The 22,566-nt window shown below is 29.8% G+C and overlaps 3 protein-coding genes and 1 pseudogene across 5 annotated transcripts; 2 read left to right on the forward strand and 2 right to left on the reverse strand.

Moving 5' to 3' along the window:
- Positions 1-81: 81 nt before the first annotated feature.
- Positions 82-13,094, reverse strand: LOC141525279 (uncharacterized). 3 transcript variants are annotated; one of them, XM_074239697.1, is made up of 4 exons: positions 12,955-13,094; positions 2,585-2,818; positions 1,234-1,663; positions 82-1,162 (listed from the first exon to the last, which is right to left on the reverse strand). In XM_074239697.1, exons 2-4 carry the CDS (start codon positions 2,812-2,814, stop codon positions 1,007-1,009), a joined length of 816 nt encoding a protein of 271 aa, XP_074095798.1. In that variant the 5' UTR covers positions 2,815-2,818; positions 12,955-13,094; the 3' UTR covers positions 82-1,006. The 3 variants fall into 3 exon arrangements, with proteins under 3 accessions (XP_074095798.1, XP_074095799.1, XP_074095797.1); XM_074239698.1 differs by having other exon boundaries at positions 82-1,159; positions 2,585-2,830; positions 12,955-13,081; XM_074239696.1 differs by having other exon boundaries at positions 2,585-2,830; positions 12,955-13,081.
- LOC141525480 (uncharacterized) lies at positions 5,868-7,412 on the forward strand (annotated as a pseudogene).
- LOC141525277 (coiled-coil domain-containing protein 22 homolog) lies at positions 13,019-19,428 on the forward strand. The gene is made up of 6 exons (XM_074239694.1): positions 13,019-13,160; positions 13,427-13,598; positions 15,630-15,924; positions 16,035-16,738; positions 17,983-18,423; positions 19,225-19,428. Exons 1-6 carry the CDS (start codon positions 13,111-13,113, stop codon positions 19,372-19,374), a joined length of 1,812 nt encoding a protein of 603 aa, XP_074095795.1. The 5' UTR covers positions 13,019-13,110; the 3' UTR covers positions 19,375-19,428.
- On the reverse strand, positions 19,383-22,392 carry LOC141525278 (uncharacterized). The gene is made up of 4 exons (XM_074239695.1): positions 22,196-22,392; positions 21,844-21,884; positions 20,117-21,213; positions 19,383-19,742 (listed from the first exon to the last, which is right to left on the reverse strand). Exons 3-4 carry the CDS (start codon positions 21,173-21,175, stop codon positions 19,452-19,454), a joined length of 1,350 nt encoding a protein of 449 aa, XP_074095796.1. The 5' UTR covers positions 21,176-21,213; positions 21,844-21,884; positions 22,196-22,392; the 3' UTR covers positions 19,383-19,451.
- Between the last annotated feature and the right edge of the window lie 174 nt (positions 22,393-22,566).

Genomic DNA, 22,566 nt, shown 5'->3' on the forward strand with positions numbered 1-22,566 from the left:
AATAAGTTAAATAAAATATTTATATGATAAATTATTTACTAAATTAATATACAATTATTTATTATATTTTTATTAGATGAAAAAAATTATTTTTCTAATTTTAGCATTAAAAAATTTTTTATTGATTATTTTTTAATTTATCCCGATGAAAAAAGTTTTTGTCTAATCATATACAACTATATATAATTACATATAACTAATTAATTTTTTTCAAAGAAAAAATATTGATAACATCTGACTATGCAAGTCTGATCATTGTTAATTTTTTTTCTAATAAAATCAAAAATAATTTGGTCAGACAATTTTGTACAGATTTAAGACGTCCTTACAGAGAATCACCCATATATAATCTTATATATTATCAGATTTAATTATGTATAGGCTTATATATAATCCCATGTACAATTAAAGCGGGGGTCAATTGAACTATTCGACGCGTTTGGATAAATTAATAATTTTTAAAAATTCACGTTGTTTATTGATTAATTTATGTATTGATAATGATAGTAGACATAATAAACTACCATTCCAAGAAAAAAAAATTATTATTTAGTTTTAATTCGAATAGTAAAAAATTACTAAACTATTTTTGGTTCAATTGACCCCCTTCTCCTCTACGCTGGACTTGAACCCGGTCCAATGCTTCGATAAACAAGGGGCGGATCCGATAGGCTACTGCGCGCCGAATTACATCTTTATATATTAAGAATACCGTCAAATTCGTTTTATTTTGAAACCTGTTCAACTACTGGGTACTTTGCCTTATATAATTATTTATAATTAGGCAAAAACTTTTTTTATCGGGTAGATATTTAATTGTTTTGAATTAATTAAAATTTATAAATCAAACTTAATTAATTTTTTCAGAAAAAAAACTCCAAAATTCCAAAAAAAAAAAAAGGTATTATAACAACTTATATTATAACAACTAACAATAAGTAGTCATTGCAGTAATATTATGTAATAACAAAAATAAAAAATTATAACTAAAAGTCCCTTATTTAACTCAAAATATTTTTTGAATAGCTTCAATCCTCAGTGGATTACTGAAAGAAAACCGAGGAAACAAATAAGGATATTGAGCTACAAATCCAACTTGTACAAAACCAATAGAATTATTTTCTTCGCAGAAAATCGGGCTGCCCGGGTCGAAGAATACCTGCTGAGTAAATTAATAATAAATAAATATTTTATTGTTTTGTAATCATTTAAATTGATTATTTGAGAACTTACGCGTAAGTAATCAGAATTGTTCACAGGATAACAATCCAATTGATCGTCGAAGCTTTCATCGATATAAAAATCGCAGGTGAGATTAATTGAACGTTTAGTATTGCTCCGGCTGACAGACACCATGATGCAGTTGTTGTAATATCTATCGCGATCATTCTCGGCCAATTTTATGAATTCAAGGCCGTCGTTCAGGTAAATCGGGTCTATGAGGATCAGGAAAGCGGCATCCGTCTGGACCTCCGAGGGATCGGAGACTTGGGGGTAGAAAACTTCACGAACTTCGAAAACCATGGGGCTGTATACTTTGGAAGACTGCATTCGGTTTACCAGAAAGTGGACGAAGAACGGCGAACCTCTGTCGATCATCGTCTCTGTTTGGTTGTAACCTCCATAAAGGTAAATTTCAGGATTGTTCTTCGATAAGTAGAAGCTGGAAGCAATTTAATTTTTTTTAAGCTTAATTAATTTTATTAACACAACAAAAGATAAATATATTTAATTTAGTTGTCTAGGCAATTTTTAAATTTGAATTTTGGCGGGAGAATGACGTAGTGTTATATCCAGCGCGCAACACCATCTATCAGATTTTCTAAAAAGTAAATTTGGATTTTTATTGTCTTCTAAGGAAATAAATTTTTTAGATTATTTTGCATTAATTTAAAGAAAATATATGTTGTATTACTTGACAACATTTATTTTATTGTTTTGAATAAAAAAGTTGCATTAATTTTTTTTACTAAAAATTAATAAATCAGCTGCATGTTTTTCGATTTCATTATTTTTTTTAAGTTTTTAGTGAAAGTTATTAACAAAATAAAAATAAAGTATTTAATTTATTTATCCAGACAAGTTTTAAATTGGAAATTATTTTTTTTAATTTGAATTTTGGCGGGAGAGTGACATAGACTATATCCGGTTCGCAGCGCCATCTATTGGATATTCAAGATACTATATTTAGACTTTTGCAGATTTATAATTTAAAAAATTAACAAGTGACATAATATAGGTTAGATTTGTCGGTTAAATAAATTAATAAATCGATAAATGAAGAAATAAAATTTTGGGAAGAAAAAAAAATTATTCGTAAAGAATAACAATTATTAAAAAGCGTAGACAGATAAATACCAAAGACATTCCGAATATAATGACGTCACAACCTTTTTCTCGATCCTAAAAATTTTGAATCTTGTAATTAACTCAAAAAAATTATCTGTTCCAAAAATTTTAATTTTTAACTAATTTTATTAATTTTCAGGACAAAATAAATTTTGTTGCAACTTTAACTTCCTCTAAATAATCAAACTTGGACACGCATCAGTCCAAAGACTTAACCCTAAAATTACAAACTTACCGTGAGATACATTTAGCGCTGGTAAGGATTACATTACGCATAATTGGACTCCCGACGCAGTGATAAAATCTGTTAACATATATCCCGTTGGTGTAGGAATCATTAGTGAACCGCCAGACGCTTCTCCATACTTCAAGATAGAGCGTCGAGTCGCCAACTGGAGACGCACAACAAAATGGCAGACACGCGGCCATCACAAGCAGAACTTTCACCAGGATTTTCATTTTCATTTAGCTTAAAAAATAACTATTTACTTTATTAATTACTATGAAATTAATTAATTAACACAATTTTTTTCAATAATTATCAAATATTTTTTTGATGAATCGAATTCCAATAAAATTATTCTTCACGTCGGATAATTAACTAAAGCCGCTTGCTCTTTGTTCCACGTTATATATTTTTTAATAGCTTTGTTTCTACGTGGCCTCGCTTCTTCTGATAAATCATAATAATAACTTCACAATTTTTTAAGTGTAATTAACTAATGGCTCATTAACGATCCGAATTTACGAGAACTTTAGATTAGCGGCTAAATTTTTTTTTTTTTTTAGGTAATTCAATTTTTAATATATGTTCATTAATTTTGGTTATTACTTCACTCAAGAAAAATTTAAAGAATTAATTTATTTTTAGGGTACTAAAATTTTTGATTTTTAAAGAGATCATTAGGCTTATCAATTATATCTTAAAATATATTTATCGTAAATTATAACGCCCGTTTATTTTTGTAATTGATTAGAGTAATTATTAATTTTATAGGTTTATATTTTATAAAAAGTATAATTTTTTTTTTTTTAGAAAACCGATTAGAAAAAAAATAATATTTTTCAATCTTTCTGTTGATAAAAATTAAAAAGGATTTGGAGGTATTAAAAAAAATTTAAGAATTTTTGAATAGTTACACAGAACAAAAAATTTACTTGAATCAAGTAAAAAATTTTGAAGAATTTCATCTTCTTGATTCGAGTAGAAAAATTCCTAAAGTAAGAAATTTTTCTTGGTTCAAGTAAATTTTAGAAGAGAAGGGGGTCAATTGAACCAAAAAAAGTTTAGTAATTTTTTACTATTCGAATTAAAATTAAATAATAATTTTTTTTTTCTTGGAATGGTAGTTTATTATGTCTATTATCATTATCAATACATAAATTCATCAATAAACAACGTAAATTTTTAAAAATTATCAATTTATCCAAACGCGTCGAATGGTTCAATTGATCCCGCTCGGTAAGCTTCTTAAAAATTATTTTCTTGGTTTAACAATGTTTTTCTTGATTCAAATTAATTTTTTTTTTCTGTGTATAAATTTTTCCATGAATTGAAATTTCTGTATTATTTAGCGATTTAAAAAAATGATAAGATATTTAAAAAGTTTTACACTGAAAAAAAAAAAAAAAAAAATGAACTTGAATCAAGAGTAAAATTCTTGAACTAAGAAAATCATTTTTAAAAAGCTTATTGTATTGAAACAAGATAAAAAATCTTTAAATCAAATAAAATGTACTTAAACCAAGTGAAATTTCTTAGTTTAAGAATTTTTTAACTCAAGCCAAAAAGATGAAATTCTTCAAAATTATTTACTTGATTCAAGTAAATTTTTTTTTCTGTGTACAATTAAAAATCATTAAAAATGGAATTTAGATATTATTTAGTGATTTAAAAATATTGTCAAGAATTAATTACTTTTGAATTGTTCCAAATCGCTCCAGGAATCAAAATTTAGCAATTTTTTAGCGGCTTAAAAAAATTTTAAAGTTATATAGGTTTAAAATTTTAATATTTTTCATTTCTTCTGAGTCGACTCATTAAATAATTATTGAATAATAATTGAATTAAATTTAATTATTATTACGAAATTTAAAAGGATTGAAGATTATTTTTATAAATTTTAGATTCTTGAATCGTTCTAAGTCTTTCAACCAATTAAAAATTCTAATGTTATTTTATGATTTTAAATTATTGTCAAGAATTTTGAAAATTAAATAACTTCAAATCGTATTAAATTTTTTTAAGGATTCAATGCTCAAAAATTGGAAATTTAAAATCCATAGAAGAATTTGAAAGTATTTAAAATTTTTTGCTTTTAATTTTTCCAAATCACTTTTTTTATTAAGAAATTTTATTTTTTTAAGAATAGTTTTAGAAATTTTCTACAATTAGTGTTTCAGTGAAAAATAATTCTACAAAAATTTTTAGACATGCACATAAAAGCTCTAAAATTCTAGTTTTGAAATTCCTTGAAAGAATTCTTTCAAAAATTAAAAATTCAAACTTCAGAAGAATTTGAAAGTATTTAAATTTTTTTATTTTTAATCTTACCAAATCGTTTTTCTTAAAATTATTTAACATAAATTAAAGACGTAACAAGCTCAATTTCTTACTGCAAATAAATAAAAGTAATTCAATTTTCAATGACAAAATTTTATACAATTATATTCATAAACATCTCTAAAAAAAAATCGACAATTTTTTACTATTATAACTCAAAAAAAAATTATTCTCTCCTCGGAAAGCTACAATATTGTATCTTTAAATAAACTTATCAACTAAATTATCATCTATAAAGCACTAATGATAACAGCAATCAGTGTAATAGCTATTATTTTACTATTAAAAATAATTAAATACGCACTTTTGTCGTCATTTATTAATTTATTAATTTCACCAAAAATTTATATATTATTAATATTATTTAAAAGATTTTTTAATTTTTTCATAATTAATTATTTTTATTAGAATAATTCATTAATTTTATTATTAAATTTAAGCCATTTCTTCAATAACTTCTTAATATATTTTTATTAGACAGCTTTAGCTCTTAAAAACTTGAAAAATCCCAATGACGCCCGAAGTACCGACTTTAAAAAATTAATAAATTTCAACTAATCAACTTTAGAGTTCTTTTTTGCCAACAGTGAAAAAACTACAAATAAAAAAAGGCCAAAATGGAAGTAGATTTTCAAATGAAGAAAATTTATTTTTAATTAAATAATTAATACTAATAATGTATAATTTAATAAAATAATTAATGCTAATAATGGATAACTTAATTCATTGATTAAAAACAAACTTCAATAATAAATTTAAAACTATTCAGAACTAGGAGTTGGCAACACTGGCCTGGATAGTAAAGACGCGTAAAAAATCAGTGTAAAGATAGTATTAAAGAAATAATAACAAAATATAGAGAGAAATAAGGGAAAATAATCAATACAGAGAGAAAAAATAGGTGATTGAAAAAAGAAAATAAAAGTGGAAGCAGAAAAAGCGGATTATAGGTAAAATGAACAAGGAAAAAGGTGAAAATGAAAGTAAGGTTAGGGAGCAAACAGTGGAAGACGGAATAGAGGAGTCCAGGAAGCCGACAAAAGAGGGCGACACAGGGAGTGATATAGACAGCGGGGAAGAGGACGAGGTGGAGAGCAATGCAGACAACGACAAAAGCGTAAAAGAAAAAAGAGGGAGGGAAGACCACCATTGAAAAAGAATTGGCGCGAGAAAACAAAACGGGAATGAGAAAAGGAGCACTGGAACAATACATAAAAGGATTCAAAACAAGTTTCACTCTAAACAGGACACCAGAAAAAAACAACAGCGACAATAGAAAAGATGATGAAGAAAAAAAGAGAAAGAAGAGGAGAAGGAGAAGAAAAAAGCAAAGACGAAGAGGAAAAAACACATAAAGAAAACGTAGAAGCACAAGCAAAAAAAAAAGAGAATAGAAGAAAAGCGTGAGCTAGAAGAAAAGCAGGCACAAGATGAAAATAATGAGATAATGAAAGAGAAATGGTGGGAAGAAAAATCGAAAGAATGGAACAGATGGTGAAAGAAAAGCAGGGGAATTATTTGAAAAAATTTTGAGAAAACTAAGCAAGGAAACAGAGTGCAAGTACAAGTGCAAGGAAATAAGGAGTGAAGAGGAAATACAAACAAGAAGAGAGCTAGAAATATGCAGGGAAGGAATAGAAAAAAGAGAGTGGATAATAGAGGAAAAAAACGAGGAAATAGAAAAGTTAAAGAAATTAGTGAGATATGGAATAATGAGACAAGAAGAATTAACAAGGAGTTTAACAGACCAAAGAGAAAAAAGAAGAAGCAGAGAAAGTAAAGCAAGCGAAGATGGAGACAACGAAGAGAGAAATGAAGGTGCAGAAGAAGCACAAGAAGAACTGGAAAGGAGAGTGGAGGACTTAATTAAGGAAACAAGAAAGAGAGAAAAGGAGAAAAAGAAGAATGGAAAAAAAAAGAAGAAAGAGAGAAATTAGAAAAAGAAAAACCAAAGGGATTAAATGAAAAGATGGAGGATGAAATGGAAAAAAGAAAAAGAGTAAGGGCGAACTTGCACATACAATACGGAGTGGAAAAATACAGAAAGTGGGAGGAAGTAATGATGCACCTAGAGGAAAGGTTAAAAATGAGAATAGAAAAGAAGAGGACAACACTAATAAAAAGAGGACAAATAAGAATAGAGTGCAACAGTGTAAGAGAAAAAAAAATAATATGGGAAAACAGAAAAATTATGAAGGGAACGGGAATATGGATAATGGACGAAAAAACGAGAAGAGAAAGAGAAGTTGAGATATGGATAAGAAAAGTAGCAAGGTGGGAACAAAGCAATGGAAAGGAAGTGGAAATAAAAGAAAAGAGACTAAAAATTGGAGACATCTGGAGAAGCTGGAACGAGACAAAAGGAGAAATGATGGAATGATGGTACGACAGCGAAAAAAAGAAGAGAGCAGAAGGAGAAAAAACAAACGGAGCACAGATAAGAAAAGAAAACAGAGGTGAAAGTGAAGTAGAAGAAACAATGAGTAGTGAAGTGAGGTATGAGCTGAAAAGCAAGCAAGCAAAAAAAAGGGGGAAAAAGATAACAGAAAAAGAGAGAAAGGGAAGTGATACGAGAGAAGGGATAGAAAGGGAGAGTAAATGTAAAAAAAATAGAATCAAAGATAAAAAATATAAAAGAAAAACAGAAGATTTTAATATGGAAAAAGCATTAAAGAGAGGGAGTGAGAATGAAAAAGAATGTAAAGAGAATGAAAGAAAATGTAGAATGATGAGCTGGAACATTGCAGGTATGAAAGAGTATGAGGATGTGAGAGAACTTCTAGAGAAATATGAAATAGTGTACCTAATGGAAACATGGGTAGAAGAAAAAAATAAAGAGAAAGTAATAGAAAGGATGAGCGACAAAATGAAGTGGTGGTGCAAAGTAGCAGAAAGAAGAGTAGGATGTAAGAGAGGAAGGGCAAGTGGAGGCCACTTAGTGGGAATAAAAAAAGAAATATGTAATGAATGGGAAGTAGAGGAATGGATGCATGGCTTTAAAATAACGAACAGAGAAGAGAGTGAGCTAATAATAGCAATATATAATAATGTAGGAATGAAAGAGATAGAGAATAAAATAAAAAAAATAATAAATGAAAATGAGACTGACTTTGAAAAGATCATAGCAATAGGGGATTTGAATGCAAGAATAGGAAAATACAATGCAGAAGGGACGAGTAAAAAAGAAGGGAGGAAATCGAAAGATAAAAAAATAAATGCAGAAGGGTGGAGACTAATAAAAATGTGCAATGAGTTAGGACTAAAGATATTAAATGGAGCAAAAGAAGGGGATAGATCAGGAGAAATCACGTTCATTGGAGGAAAAAATGAAAATAGCTGTTCAGTAATAGATTTGGGAATGGTATTAGATAGGGGAGAAGAAGATGGAGTAGAAAAATTTAAAGTAATAAAAAGAATAGAATCGGATCACCTGCCAATTGAAATAGAACTGAAAAGACAAGAGAATAAGATAGAAAGGAAAGAGGAAGAAATAAGAGAAAACGAAGATCTAAAAAGATAACGGAAGAAAGACTACGATGGAAAAAAGAAAAAACGGAAGAATATATGGAGGGGACAAACGAGAAATGGAGAGAAAAAAAGAGAGCACAGAAGAAATAGAATGGAACGATATAAGAGAAGTAATAAAAGAGGTGGCAAAGATGACAAAAATGAATAAAAAGGTACGAAATGGAAAAAGGGGGGGAACACAAAAGAAAGAATGGTTCAGTGATAGATGCAAAGAACTAAGAGAAGACGTTTGGAAAAAATTGAAAGAACTGACGAAATATGGAAACAATAATGAAGAAAAGAAAAAGTATAATATGGCAAAAAAAAATACAAGGAAGAAATAAAGAAAGTGAAAGAAGAATGGTGGGAAGAGAAAAAAAAGGAGATAGATAATGCGACAGACATGAGTAAATGGTGGGAAATGATAAACAAGTTCAGAAGTAAAAAAAATAAAAAGTGCAAGGGAGAAAAAATAAATGGAAAAAACTGGGTAAAACATTTCGCTAGCCTATTAAATAGTAAAGAAAAAAGGAGAAATACAGAAGAACAAGATGGAGAAAAGAGTGAAGAAAACAGTGAGGATGAAAGGCTAGACGAGGAATTTGGAAGACAAGAATTCAGAAACGCAGTCAGAAAGTTAGGGAGGAATAAAGCGCCGGGAGAAGATGGGATCACGGCAGAATTTATAAAGAATCTACCAAGAGAAATGATGGAAGATGTCAGACATGTAATAAACAAGATGTGGATAGAGGGAAGACTACAAGAGGGATGGGAAATAGCAAGGATAATTCCAATATATAAAGCAGGAGACGAAGATATAGCGGGAAACTACAGAGGGATATCCCTGCTAGACATAGGATACAAGATACTGACAGCAATGATGGCGGAGAGGATAATGAGCTGGACAGACAGAGAAGGGAAGATAAAAGAGAGCCAGGCGGGATTTAGAAAGAGAAGAGGAACAAGAGACCACATATTCACACTAAATGCATTAATAAACAGAAAGATAAGAGACAAAGAAAAACTGTATGTATGCTTTATAGACTTGGAGAAGGCGTTTGACACAGTAGACAGGGACTTGCTGCTGAAGAAGTTATGGAGAATAGGGGTAAAGGGACGAATGTACAAGATGATAGAATTGATATATAGTAAAACAATAAATGAGGTAGTAATTAATGGAGCAAAATCAGAAGAATTTGGAGCGGATCAAGGGGTGAGACAAGGTTGCGCACTGAGTTCAGTGCTATTCAACATATTCATAGACGACATGGAAGACGAAATAGTGAGAAAAAGAATAGGAGGAACAGTAATAGGGAAGGAAAAAATATATATGATAAAATATGCGGATGATGGAGCAGCAATTGCAGATACACAGGAAGGATTAAGAGGAATGCTGAAAGAACTAGAAAAATATGCGGATAAAAATAAATTAAGGATAAATGCAAAAAAACAAAAGTGATGATTTTCAAAAACGGAGGAAGAAATGAAAAAGGGAAGTGGGAATACAAAGGAGAAAAGTTGGAAGTAGTGAAGAGCTTTAGATATCTAGGATATAATTTCACAGCCAAAAACAGCCATGAAATGCACCTAAATATAATGAAAAATAAAGCGAACAGGATGGCGAACGCGACATGGGGTGTAATAAGAAGAACAGAAAGAAACAATATGAAGGACAGGATGTACCTATATAATACACTGGTAAGGTCAGGATGCATGTACGGAGTAGAAATATGGGGATGTGGAGAGGTGAAAAAAATAGAAGTAGTACAAAACAAATTAAATAGGATGGCACTAGGAGTGTCAAAAAATACCCCAGGATGCATAGTAAGGAGGGAAACGGGAAGTGGGATAATAGAAGAAATAATAAGGGAAAGGATATGGAGATACATCATAGAAATCGCAGGAATGGAGGACACAAGATGGCCAAAATATGCCTAAGGGAAGAGATGAGAGGAATAATAATTAAGAAACCGACAAAATGGGGAAAGAAAATAGAAGAAAACGCGAAGAGAATGAAATGCGAGAAAGTAATAGAAAAAATATATAACAGAGAAGATATAGAAGAGATAGAGAGTGATATAAAGACAGGAATAGAACTATTAAAGAAGCAATTGATAGAGAAAGAAGAGTCAAGGATAAGAGCATCGAAGTTTAGTGAAATATATACAGAACTAATGGAAGAAAGCGAAGAAGAAATATATTGGAAAAACAAGAAAATTAGAAGTGCAGATAAAGAATTATGGGCAAGAGTAAGGTGCGGAAACCTAGTAAAAGCTGGAAAAAAAGGGGAAAAGGATTGGAAGTGTAGAGAATGCAGAGAAAAGGAAGAGACATTGATGCATGTTTTAACATGTGAAAAAATAAGGAATAAACTCACTAAAGAAAGTAAGGAGGAAATAAAGAAATGGTGGGAGGAATCAGAGGATGAAGACAAAATAAAAAAAGAAATAGTGGGGATAATGAAAGGGAGGATAAGAACGAGCACATGCAAGGTGATAAGGGAAATAGAAAATAATCTAAAGAAAAATGAAAGAGAAAGAGAGATAGGGAAAAAGGAAAAATAGACTTTAAAGAAAGAAAGAAATGAATAGAGTGAATGAGTATATAAAAAAAAAAAAAAAAAAAAAAAAACTATAGGCTAAAGGTATAGGTAAAAATAGAGAATTAACAATAAAATTCCACGTAAAATATAAAAATTATATACGAAAATAACAGATACCTTTATATGTATAGTAGAGTCAGGAGAAAAATATATATGTAAAACACCTTGTAAAACGCAATATTTATGTGATACAAGTAAAAATAAATCTAACTATTCAGAACTAATTTTGTTCGAATAATTATCTTGTAAAGAAATAATATTTGTCAAACAAATTTAAAGATTATGAAATTTGAATTATCAATGTTAAAATTTTAAATAACTGCTTAGAAACAATAGTTTCCAAGTTAATTCGAATTTTGAAACTGGATATAATTTTAATTAAAGAAAACAATTTTTAGAACTAATTTGTGACATTTTTACTGACAACCTTGGTTTTGAGATTTTTAAAAATTTTAAAGCGTTAATGGGACAAGATTTCAGGTTTAAATTCAGTGGAGCAAAATACATAGAAGAAATATTCAATCTGAGGTAAAAATACCCAAAAATTCGATGAAAATTAAATTTTGACTTCAAATAACTCGGGAAGAAATCAATATATAGAAAAATGATAAGAGACGCGCACCTTTTTTGTAAAGCGTACAATTTTATATAAGAATCCAAGATGATCATTGCCGTAAATTGATCAAAACTCAAGATATAAAATTCCAAAGTTAAGAACCTTTTTTCCTATATTATTTGAATGGAAAATAGAAAATTACCATCCGCGACCGGTAAATCTTGAAATTAAGAACTCATACTTTGACGAGGTCCTTATTTTGTGATTCTCTGAGAGAATTTACTGATCTTTTGAAAAAATAACAAAAGTTGATTTTTTTGAAACACCTCAATACATAGAGGAGAAGTGGATCAATTGAACCATTCAAATTAAAAAATTAAAGTAATTAATTCTTGACAATATTTTTAAATCACTAAATAATATCTAAATTCCATTTTTAATGATTTTTAATTGTACACAGAAAAAAAAATTTACTTGAATCAAGTAAATAATTTTGAAGAATTTCATCTTTTTGGCTTGAGTTAAAAAATTCTTAAACTAAGAAATTTCACTTGGTTTAAGTACATTTTATTTGATTTAAAGATTTTTTATCTTGTTTCAATACAATAAGCTTTTTAAAAATGATTTTCTTAGTTCAAGAATTTTACTCTTGATTCAAGTTCATTTTTTTTTTTTTTTTTTCAGTGTAAAACTTTTTAAATATCTTATCACTTTTTTAAATCGCTAAATAATACAGAAATTTCAATTCATGGAAAAATTTATACACAGAAAAAAAAAATTAATTTGAATCAAGAAAAACATTCTTAAACCAAGAAAATAATTTTTAAGAAGCTTACCGAGCGGGGGGTCAATTGAACCATTCGACGCGTTTGGATAAATTGATAATTTTTAAAAATTTACGTTGTTTATTGATGAATTTATGTATTGATAATGATAGTAGACATAGTAAACTACTATTCCAAGAAAAAAAATTATTATTTAGTTTAAATTCGAATAGTAAAAAATTACCAAACTTGTTTTGGTTCAATTGACCCCCTTCTCCTTCCCCTTCACATATATAAACTATAAGAAAATAGCTAAATTTTTATGATATTAAAGTTCGCAATCACTAGAGAATTTTTTAATTTTATTTAACAAAAAAATTAGTTCCAAAAAAATGATTTTTAATTTTTTTAAATTTCTAAATGTCAATTTTTTTTTTCTTAATTTTTTTGCCATAATTTGTTTGTTAAAAAAAATTCTAAAAATTTTTAAATATTTGCTAAATTTATTTTCATAAATTTTTTAAAAGTTGCGCCATGAGGACGGCTGCAAAAGTTAGATTTTTATGAAATCTACTAAAAATATCTCGGTTTAATAGTAATCTATGCTACCAACCTCACAGATGATCATACTGATCACACCCCTCATGAACCTTCGAAATAATCAAAACAATCCAACAATTCAAGTCAACTCGGGCCTAAAAAATGAAACTAAATGACAATAATAAAGAAGAATAATAAATAAATAAATAAATAAAAACAACTCATCAAGATGGAAGAGGTTGACAATATTATTATCCATTCCTTGCGTCAAATCGGCTGGTAAGATAACTTTTTTTTTTATACAAATTAAATCAGAATCTGAAAATAATTTATTATTGTTTATTAATAAAAATAAAATTAGCCGACACTGGCAATTTTTAAAATTTATTTTGTTTAAAAAAAAAAATATTAGCTTAAAAAAGATTTAAAAAGCTATAAGTGCAATTTTTTATAAATATTTTTTAGTTCTTGGTTAATGAAAAAACTTTAAACAGCTGATTTTAGTATCTTATTTATTAATTAATTATTTTTTATTTATTTTCCAGTGATATAGATGAAGAAATAACAAATTTAAATAGATTTACCACAGAGTTGACTGTAAACGCAGCAGTGAGATGCTTGGAGATAATAAAGCCGGGAGTTGAACTGTCCAGGACACTGCCTGTTAATATGGCTGCAAGATTTCGCACCGGTGCTACGCTAGCACAAATATGTTCGGTAATTTAATTATTTAGAAAATTTGATCATAATTAATAGTTACCTGCAGTCACTACGTGACTGCTGAAATATTTATTTATTTATTTATTTTCTTTTTACACGACCCAACAGCCAAATGGCCAATAACAGGGTCTCTGAAATATAATACAAAGTTGAATGCTGTGTTGTTTAACAATTATTTAAATTATTTAAGTTAAACTAAGTGCGCAATACAAGTTAACATTTAAAATTGTTAAGTAAGTTTATAACTTAGTAATTTATGTTTATAATTTACAAAGATTAACAGTATTTATTTATTTATTTATTTTATTTATTTCAAAAACGCCAATCGGCAATATACATTCATGAAATTACATTAAAAAAGAAAATATTTAAAATTTATAAATGATAACTTCGAGAGAAACAAAGAAAAAGATAAATAAAAAATAAAAAACAGTTTCACATTATTAAAATTTGTAAATATAGTAATATTTATCCGGTGAAATTTATCAGGATACCAAAATAATAGAGAAAAATAGAAAATGTAGGTATAAATTAATTTATCTAGAAAAATTGATTAATTAGATCCCAATAAGAGCTTTTTGGCCATATTTATGAAGGAGTATTGAATTATAAAGTTTTTCTGTAATTATCAGAGATAGATAAAATTAACGATATACACTAGTTGTAGCAAAAAATTATTTGAGATTGTTTTTAATAATCTAGTATTATATAAAATTATTTAAAATTATTTAAAATTATTTAAAATTATCTAAGGGATATTAACAACTATGCAAATACATTAGTGCTGTGGCTATGACCTTGATTAAAACCCAGAAGATCAACTGAAGTTAGGGTTGTATAGAGATAAACTGTGAACAAATTTATAGAACCAACAAACTATTAAAAACTCCTTCAAAAACTTGGCATAAAAAATTGATTACTGAAAAATACATAAAACTAAAAGGCACTAATTACTATGAAGACCTTTCTGATAGTACAAAATTAAACTATAAAAATTTTTCTAAAAATAATCATATCCTCGTTGCAAAATTTTCTTTACTCTCTTAAAGAGTTATATCCACCTGTAAATTCGAAAAAATGTGTTTTTTTGTTAATTTTTTCTGGAGAGGCTTTTTATTGAATATATACATAAAATATATGAACATTTAGCGAATTTAACGTATTCTAAGAATTCATATTTTATTAATAAAAATATTGGGTTCCGTCGTTCCTGTAGAAGATCTCTTGAAGGTCCTCTACAAAAAGGTGTTTGGCGGTGAGGAAGATATCTCTGATCCAAATTATTTGAAATAAAAAAAACTAAAAGGATTACTTTTAGGATAGATAAATACAGGTAATGATCAAAGAAATAGTCAAAATTTTGATTTTAGACAAAATGGCGGCTTCCTAACAAAAAAAATCTTTTTTTGCACGAAAATTTACACTTTAAAGTGACTTAAAAAATCGAAATTTTCATCAAAAACTTTATTCCTTCGATCATTACCTGACAAAAGTATCTAAGAAGATCCTGTAAAAATTTCAAGTCAATCGGTCAAGCCGTTTCGGAGAAATATTCCTCACCGACTTTGAAAACATCGTTTCGAGTAAAACGCATTTAAAACGCATTAAAGTTTTGGCTATTATTTAAAGTTACGGTTCCGCCTACTTTCAAACGCTCAGAGACGTCTTTACAAATACGCTCATTACTCCGAAACTATTTACCGGATTACTCTGAAATTTACAGACAATATTCTCGAATATATATACATTCAAAATATGCAAAAAAAAATTTCGATTTTTTCAAAATTACAAGTGGATATAACCCCTTAATTATTTAAATCATAAATGACTATCGCTGAAAAAATATCAAAACCAATTTACGATAAATATATACCCGTTAAAAATTTTTTCTTTGTCTCTTCATTATATAAATAATATCTCAAAAAATTTTTTAATTGCTAAATATTGAAATTTTGATTCATGAACACATTTATAACCATTCAAAACTCCTCAATTTATTTAATACTTTCTATGAATTTGTATTTACAGGATTTGGGATATCGAGGAGACATCGGCTACCAGACATTCCTTTACAGTTCCGAAAGCGACCTCAGAAGGGTCTTCATGTTCCTGATAGACAAGCTGCCGAAAGACAGCGACAAGGAAGCCAATGGGTTGTTACTGAGCAGGTACGACGAGCTGGAACGAAGAGTAGGGAATATTTTGGTCGAGCAATTCTCCAGGGCATGGTTGCCCCATTACTGTCACAAGATTCTCAGTGGCGGCCACAGGAAAATTCCATTCCGGAATGTCGATGTTGAAGTTATTTCTTTAAATGCTGATGGTAAATATCCAAAAAATTGTTTTCTATTTTTTAATAATTTTATATCAAACTTATAAAACTATTTATTAAGCTTTATTTATTTGTGTGTATTTTTTTTTTTTTTTTTACAGATGATGTAAAAGATTACCAAACACGCTACCAATTAGCAATTAATGAACAATTACCGAGTCCTAGTACTTTGATGCCTTCAATAATTTCCAGTGATTCAAAAATTTTATACTCTAAGCCTTGTGATATTTCTTCACGCATTGACTGGCTTAATTCTAAATTAAATAATAATAATATTAATAATTACAATAATATTAACAAAAATATTAATAATGATAATAATAATATAAGACTGATGAGCAGATTTTCGCTGATTAAGTACGAAAACACAAAATTAAATAAAACTCCTGAAAAAATAAAGAGCAAAAATGAAAATAAAGAAATTGAAGAGCCGAAAAATGAAGAAATAGAAGAAGAAAAAAAAGAACAGTCCAAGTTGGAAGTTCTAAAGACAGAGTGCGACGCCTTGCGGTCAGAGTACGAAGAACTGGTGGCTGAAGTTGGGAAACTGGAGGGGCAGCTGGTAGAGGAGAGGGGGAAGGTGCAAGAGGCAGAAGTGAAGTTTGAGAAGTTCAAGGAGGAGCACAAGGTGAAGAATAAAATTTACGAGCTGCTGGATGATGGGGAAAATAATGTCAAGAAGCTAGAGGAGGCTATTGAGGCGGGTAAGGGTAAATTGGTCAGCTTGGCGGAGCAATGGGAAAAGCATCGCGCGCCGCTGATCAATCAGTATCGGGACCAGAGGGACAAATTTTATAAACAAGCTGTGAGTAGAAGGGTTTGAAGCCTTTTGTAGGGGAAAAGGGGGTCAATTGAACCAAAACAATTTTAGTAATTTTTTACTATTCGAATCAAAATTAAATAATAATTTTTTTTTTCTTGGAATGGTAGTTTATTATGTCTACTATCATTATCAATACATAAATTAGTCAATGAACAACGTGAATTTTTAAAAATTATTAATTTATCCAAACGCGTCGAATGGTTCAATTGACCTCCGCTTGGGGGTCACCATTGAACCACTGTTTGGGGTCAATTGAACCAATAATATTTAAAACTCAAACCCGAACTTTTAATAAATAATATATTAATTGTTACTTGCTAATATTACTGTTGCACCATTTTAATGCACAGATATTATATTAAATAAATTAAAAATCAATTTAAAGATAATTTTCATTATAAATTAAGTTCATCAAAGTGTTAGGTTATTTCCCTGAGTTTTTTCACGTGGAGTCAAGATGCGCGCGCATGTCCCTTGCTTCTCTGTATGGTTCAATCGTTCCCGGGACTGCTGGTTCAATTGACCCCATATAATTTTATAACAATTAATAGTAAATAATAAATAAATAAACTATTATATCACTATAAACAAAGTTGAGGATTATAAAGTATAAGTATATAGAACGACTACAATTCAAACTTTATCAATTAATCCAAAAATTGAAATATTATTAAACAATTTGTCACCAGCCGAAAAAAAAGTTTACATGCCTAAAAATAAAAAAATCTCAATTTTTCAAAATTTATTAATCGCAATGATTTCAAATTTTGATCATATACGAGTTTAATATATTAGAATCTAATTTTAAGAGCATGAAGCGTTTTTTCAATTTTTTCGATTTTTTAATTCGAATGGTCCGATTGCCCCGTGGTTCAATTGACCCCCTTCTCCCCTACTTGATTCAAAAATTTTTTGTCTTGATTCAAGACAATAAGCTTCTTAAAAATTATTTTCTTGGTTTAAGAATTTTTTTCTTGATTCAAATTAATTTTTTTTTCTGTGTATAAATTTTTCCATGAATTGAAATTTCTGTATTATTTAGTGATTTAAAAAAGTGATAAGATATTTAAAAAGTTTTACACTGAAAAAAAAAATTAACTTGAATCAAGAGTAAAATTCTTGAACCAAGAAAATCATTTTTAAGAAGCTTATTGTCTTGATTCAAGATAAAAAATTCTTAAATTCTTAAAAAGATTTTTTTTGATTATTCTTTTTTATAATTTCAGAGTACAAGTCAGAAGAAATTGGACGAACTCCGCCAGCTGAAAGAAACAGAGCGCGAGTTATTAGAAGAATGTCAGCGGAAGGACCAGCAATACACCCAGTTGCTGTCTGAAGTGTCCAAGCTTCCTAAGGACATGAACCGCTCCGCGTACACGCAGCGGATCTTGGAGATAATTAACAATGTGCGCAAGCAGAAGGACGAGATTGACAAGGTCCTGGCAGATACGAGGGAAATTCAGAAGGAGATTAATATCCTGACCGGAAAAGTCGAGCGGTCTTTTACTGTTGTTGATGAGTTGATATTCCGCGATGCTAAGACTAACGAAACTTCGAGGAAAGCTTACAAGCTGCTGGCTACTTTGCACACTGATTGTGCGGAGCTGATTAATCTGGTGGAGGAGATTGGGACTGTTGTCAGGGAAATTAGAGATCTAGAGGAACAGGTAATTTTTTTGAAAAAAAAAAATTTTTTTTTTTTTAGTTTTATTTTTTGTAACACCGTTCCAAAAATTTCCGGCAATCCTTAAAAAACAAGAAAAAAGTATAGAACCAAAAGTTGAACATGTTAATCATCGAGAAAATTGATTTTTTTAAAAACAAAGAAAATTGAAAAACAGTTGTTTTTTTATTCATTGCTTAATAAATGGTGGGCATTGAAATAAATAATTTTCCGATACTCTGAGTTTTATGGTTAAAACGGTTTCATCAAATGGTTTAATATACATGATTATGATGTTTCAAATGCAATAATTCTTAAACTAATAAAGACATTTAGCTTAGCTAAGCAAGAAAATGTTTTTTAACTTAACATTTTTTCCGAATATGGCACTTAATCAGATAATAACGATGACGATAGGTTTGAATAATTTTTTTTATTTTTTCCCAAAATGAACATTTAATAAAAAAAATTTTGAAAAAAAAAAACGTTCCGATAAGTCAATTTTTGAAAAAGTTATGGCAATTAAAAAATTTTTAAATCCGAAGATAAAAATTGCAAAGTTAAAAATCTTTCTGTTCTATGTTATTTAAATGGGAAATAAAAAATTACGATCCGTGACCTGTAAATCTTCAAATCAAGAACTCAGACTTTGACAAGGTCCTTATTTTGGGATTCTCTGAGAGAATTTGCTGACCATTTGAAAAAATAACAAAAGTTGATTTTTTTTAACACTAATTAGGGCTTTTACCTTACTACTCCCTTTTTTTTTTAGAATAAAAAAATTTTTCATGTCTTCTAATTCCAGATCGACACCGAGTCCAAGAAAAACATCGGCGCCAACCTGGAGCGCATAACCGCCGACCTGGAACAAATGCGCCAAGAAACGGCGTCTCTGACAGCACAATTAGAAAAGAAAAGGCAGGCAAAGGCTGCCGAAGTTCCTCAAAGTGATTAAAAACATAATTAAAAATTACTGTAACAATTATTATTAATTTTATAAATTACAAAAGTGTTAATCTTTATTCATACAATCTAGCGGCGATTTCTACCGGCAGTATGCGATCTGATTTCCGGAGGCACGTAGTTTTCGTCCTCTTCGATCTTTTTCTTGGTCGGAGGCCCGTAAATTTCGAGCTCTCGCTGGAGCTTGTCCTCGATCTTGAGCTCGATTTCTTCCTCGTGATCGAAGAAAGTCAGCACGCGCTCCTCTTTCTTCATATCCTCCTTCATCTTCTTCACCTTCTCCATCCTTGCCTGCTTGTCCAGTTCATCCAGTTGACGATGCAGTTCGGCCATACGGACCTCCTCCCATTTTTTAAAGGTCTGAAATAAATTATAAATCCTTAAAAATTAAAAAAAAAAAAAAAAAAAAACAACGTATTTTTTGTATAAAACGTGAATAAATGCAAAAAAAATTTTCTTCAAATCAAAAATTTTTTTTGGACGAGATTTATTTGATTATCATAAAAAGTTTTAACACGAGCTTTATTTGAGCATTCCCGCTCAAATTTAAAAATTTGGCCGGAAGCATCTAAACAAAGCTCCTGTAAAAAATTCTATGAGAATTAAATAAATCCCTTACACTCAAAATATGTCAGGAAATTCCCAAAATTAAAAACGGAACTCAAAATTCCAATTTTAAGAATTGGATTTTTATTTTTCAAAATTCCAGAAAGATAACAAAAATATTTCTATACCTCTATCTGATCCTGAATCATTTTCTGTTCATGTTCTTCGACAGCCATTTTGACTTCGGCAGCCATTTTGTCAACCAAACTTCCCTCTTGGCTCTTCAAGCTCTTAACCTCTTCCCTAAGCTTCTCAAAATCTTTCAAATCCTCCCCTTCTTTAAATTTCTCCTTCTGAAGCTTCAGTTCCCCTTCCACTTTCTCCAACACCTCTTTAAAGACAGCGCCATCTACGCTCCGCCATTTCGCGACACACTCGGCGGCCATTTCGTGCTTGCCCCAGAGCACATACCCAAGAAGCAGACAACTGCGTCCTAGAATGTCGTCCCTGTTTTTCGTAAAGAAGACCATCGTCTTCCCGGTGATGGCCTTCGGGTCCTTGAGATCAAAATGGTCGTCGAAGTAGGGGTTCCTGAGGTACCTGACCCGGATCTTGACGACCTCCTCCTTGGGGTCGACGACAGGCTCTGGAGGAAGCTCCCACTTGTCAAAGCCTTCCTCGAGGAGTTTTCCGCAGGAGTAAAGCGCCAGGGTGTTGCACAGCGGATTTTCCTTGTCCTCCTGGAGCATCAACAAGGAGGCGACCTTTACAGCTGCCACGTGGTTCGGGACCTTCAGCAGCTGGTTCAGGATCAAGTTTGTAGAAAAGTGGTCCGGGAAAATCCCGTAGTTGAGCCTGTCGTCCAGGATTGTCAGCAACTCGTCGATGTGGTTGTTGTCCAGGAAGAACCTGATCACTGCGTGGTGGGTCGACTCCAGGGTTTTTGAAGTCTCGGCTGTCATTCGAAATCTGTGAAGGATGTCCATGAACTCCTCGGTTGCGTCTTCCTCGTCGATGGTGTGGGCGAAGAGGTCCAAGTCCACTGCCGAGACTTTACCGGATGGAGACAGTTTTTTGTCGAGCTCTAGGAACAAGTCTCGGGGGTTTATCTTGCTCAGAAGAGGAGATTCTAAGCGACGGTTCCACGCTTCGGTACATGGGTACGCTGCCGAGAGGAACTTACGGGAGAGTAGAGAAGATAGTGGCGATAACTTTTGGAGGGTTAGCAGTCGGTGCAGTGATAGCATCTTGGTGTAAGATTAGAGCATGACTTTCTTCGAAGATACTGAAAGTAAAAAATTATTAGGGTAAATTTTTAAAGGGAAATTTGAAATTATTGATGGAAGGTAAATTTCTGGGAATCGAAGTAGTTATGCCTGAGACGGGCAGAAATGCAAAAAAAAAATTTGGTACGCCCTAATAGCACCCAGGATACCTACCGTACCAAAAAATTTTTTTTCTGGAAACAACGTATTTTTATTTGAAACGCGTAGAAATGACGAAAAAAAATTTTTTTCAAATTTGAAATTAACTTTGATCACTTTATTTGTGATTGAGAGTGATCATTTTGAATAAAAGTAGGTTTTTTAATTTCTAAAATATTTCATGAAAATGAAATTCGCTGATATCTAAAAATTTTTAAAATTATTTTCATTGAATAAATGATTACAAAAAAAATTTTTTTTTAATTTCGTCTGTAAAAAATATGAAAAACAAGTGTAATTTTTAACAAAAATTTTTTTGTTCCAATTTAATAAATGAGAAAAAATTAAAAACGTCGGCTTGCTTTAGTATTATAATATTTCTGTTGTTTTCAAATTTTTTTCTTCAAGATTGACATTTTTCTTAATCACAAATAATAAAATTAAAACTTCTAAACTAAAATTTTTATTACAATTACTTAAAAAATACTTACGAAATTTAATCTCAATTTATTACTGTCAAAAAAAAATGAACCTGAAATAAAAACTTAAATCAATAAACTATTCTATTCGACTACTATTAATAATTGATTACACTAAAATTAGTAGACACTTGACAATTTTTTAATTATTCTTTAAAAATCATCTAATTCAACAAAATTATTTTCAAAAATTGCATTTTTAATTTTTTAGAGCTTCTATAAATAAAATTTTTTTGCTATGTAATTAATTTGTAAAAAAAAAAAAATTGTAAAAATGATCAGATGTCTCCCAATTTGAGTACTATAATAATTTTCATGAAATGACATGTCAAATTAAATTATTGTTCAACAATAATTAACTTACTTTTAGTCAATTGTCATTTATTTACTTTTCTCAGATTCTGCCGACTTTGAGGTTACAATCCACTGTCTACACACACATGTGAGCCATGAGAAGCTCTTCATTAGACATGTGATCCTGATACCATCCGGGTATCATAAAAGAAAGGAGGAAGTTTTTTTTCTACATTTTTATTTTGGTGAGCAATTCAAATTTCTAACCTAGAAAACAAAAATTAATTATAATGAAATTAGCCGTCAGCTGTCAATTTTAAAAATTTTTTTTAAGAAATCAATTAAAAAGTTATAAACTAATGTTACTTATAGATATTAGACATTATTGATTTTTAAGAAATAAGTACGTACATAAGTATCATTAAAAATTATGAAACTAAA

This window comes from Cotesia typhae, unplaced genomic scaffold, assembly GCF_013202065.1.
Source record: "Cotesia typhae breed Kobodo isofemale line unplaced genomic scaffold, CoteBio_Ctyphae contig_26, whole genome shotgun sequence".
Lineage (NCBI taxonomy): Eukaryota > Metazoa > Arthropoda > Insecta > Hymenoptera > Braconidae > Cotesia > Cotesia typhae.

Excerpts from the sequence above, each read along its gene's own strand:
- LOC141525279 (XM_074239697.1), bottom strand. The coding sequence starts at position 2,814 with ATGAAAATGAAAATCCTGGTGAAAGTTCTGCTTGTGATGGCCGCGTGT. Across the intron at positions 1,664-2,584 it reads AGCGCTAAATGTATCTCACG|CTTCTACTTATCGAAGAACA; the intron begins GTAAGTTTGTAA and ends AATTGCTTCCAG. Across the intron at positions 1,163-1,233 it reads ACAATTCTGATTACTTACGC|CAGGTATTCTTCGACCCGGG; the intron begins GTAAGTTCTCAA and ends TAATTTACTCAG.
- LOC141525277 (XM_074239694.1), top strand. The coding sequence starts at position 13,111 with ATGGAAGAGGTTGACAATATTATTATCCATTCCTTGCGTCAAATCGGC. Across the intron at positions 16,739-17,982 it reads ACAAATTTTATAAACAAGCT|AGTACAAGTCAGAAGAAATT; the intron begins GTGAGTAGAAGG and ends TTATAATTTCAG. Across the intron at positions 18,424-19,224 it reads TTAGAGATCTAGAGGAACAG|ATCGACACCGAGTCCAAGAA; the intron begins GTAATTTTTTTG and ends TTCTAATTCCAG.
- LOC141525278 (XM_074239695.1), bottom strand. The coding sequence starts at position 21,175 with ATGCTATCACTGCACCGACTGCTAACCCTCCAAAAGTTATCGCCACTA. Across the intron at positions 19,743-20,116 it reads TGATTCAGGATCAGATAGAG|ACCTTTAAAAAATGGGAGGA; the intron begins GTATAGAAATAT and ends AATTTATTTCAG.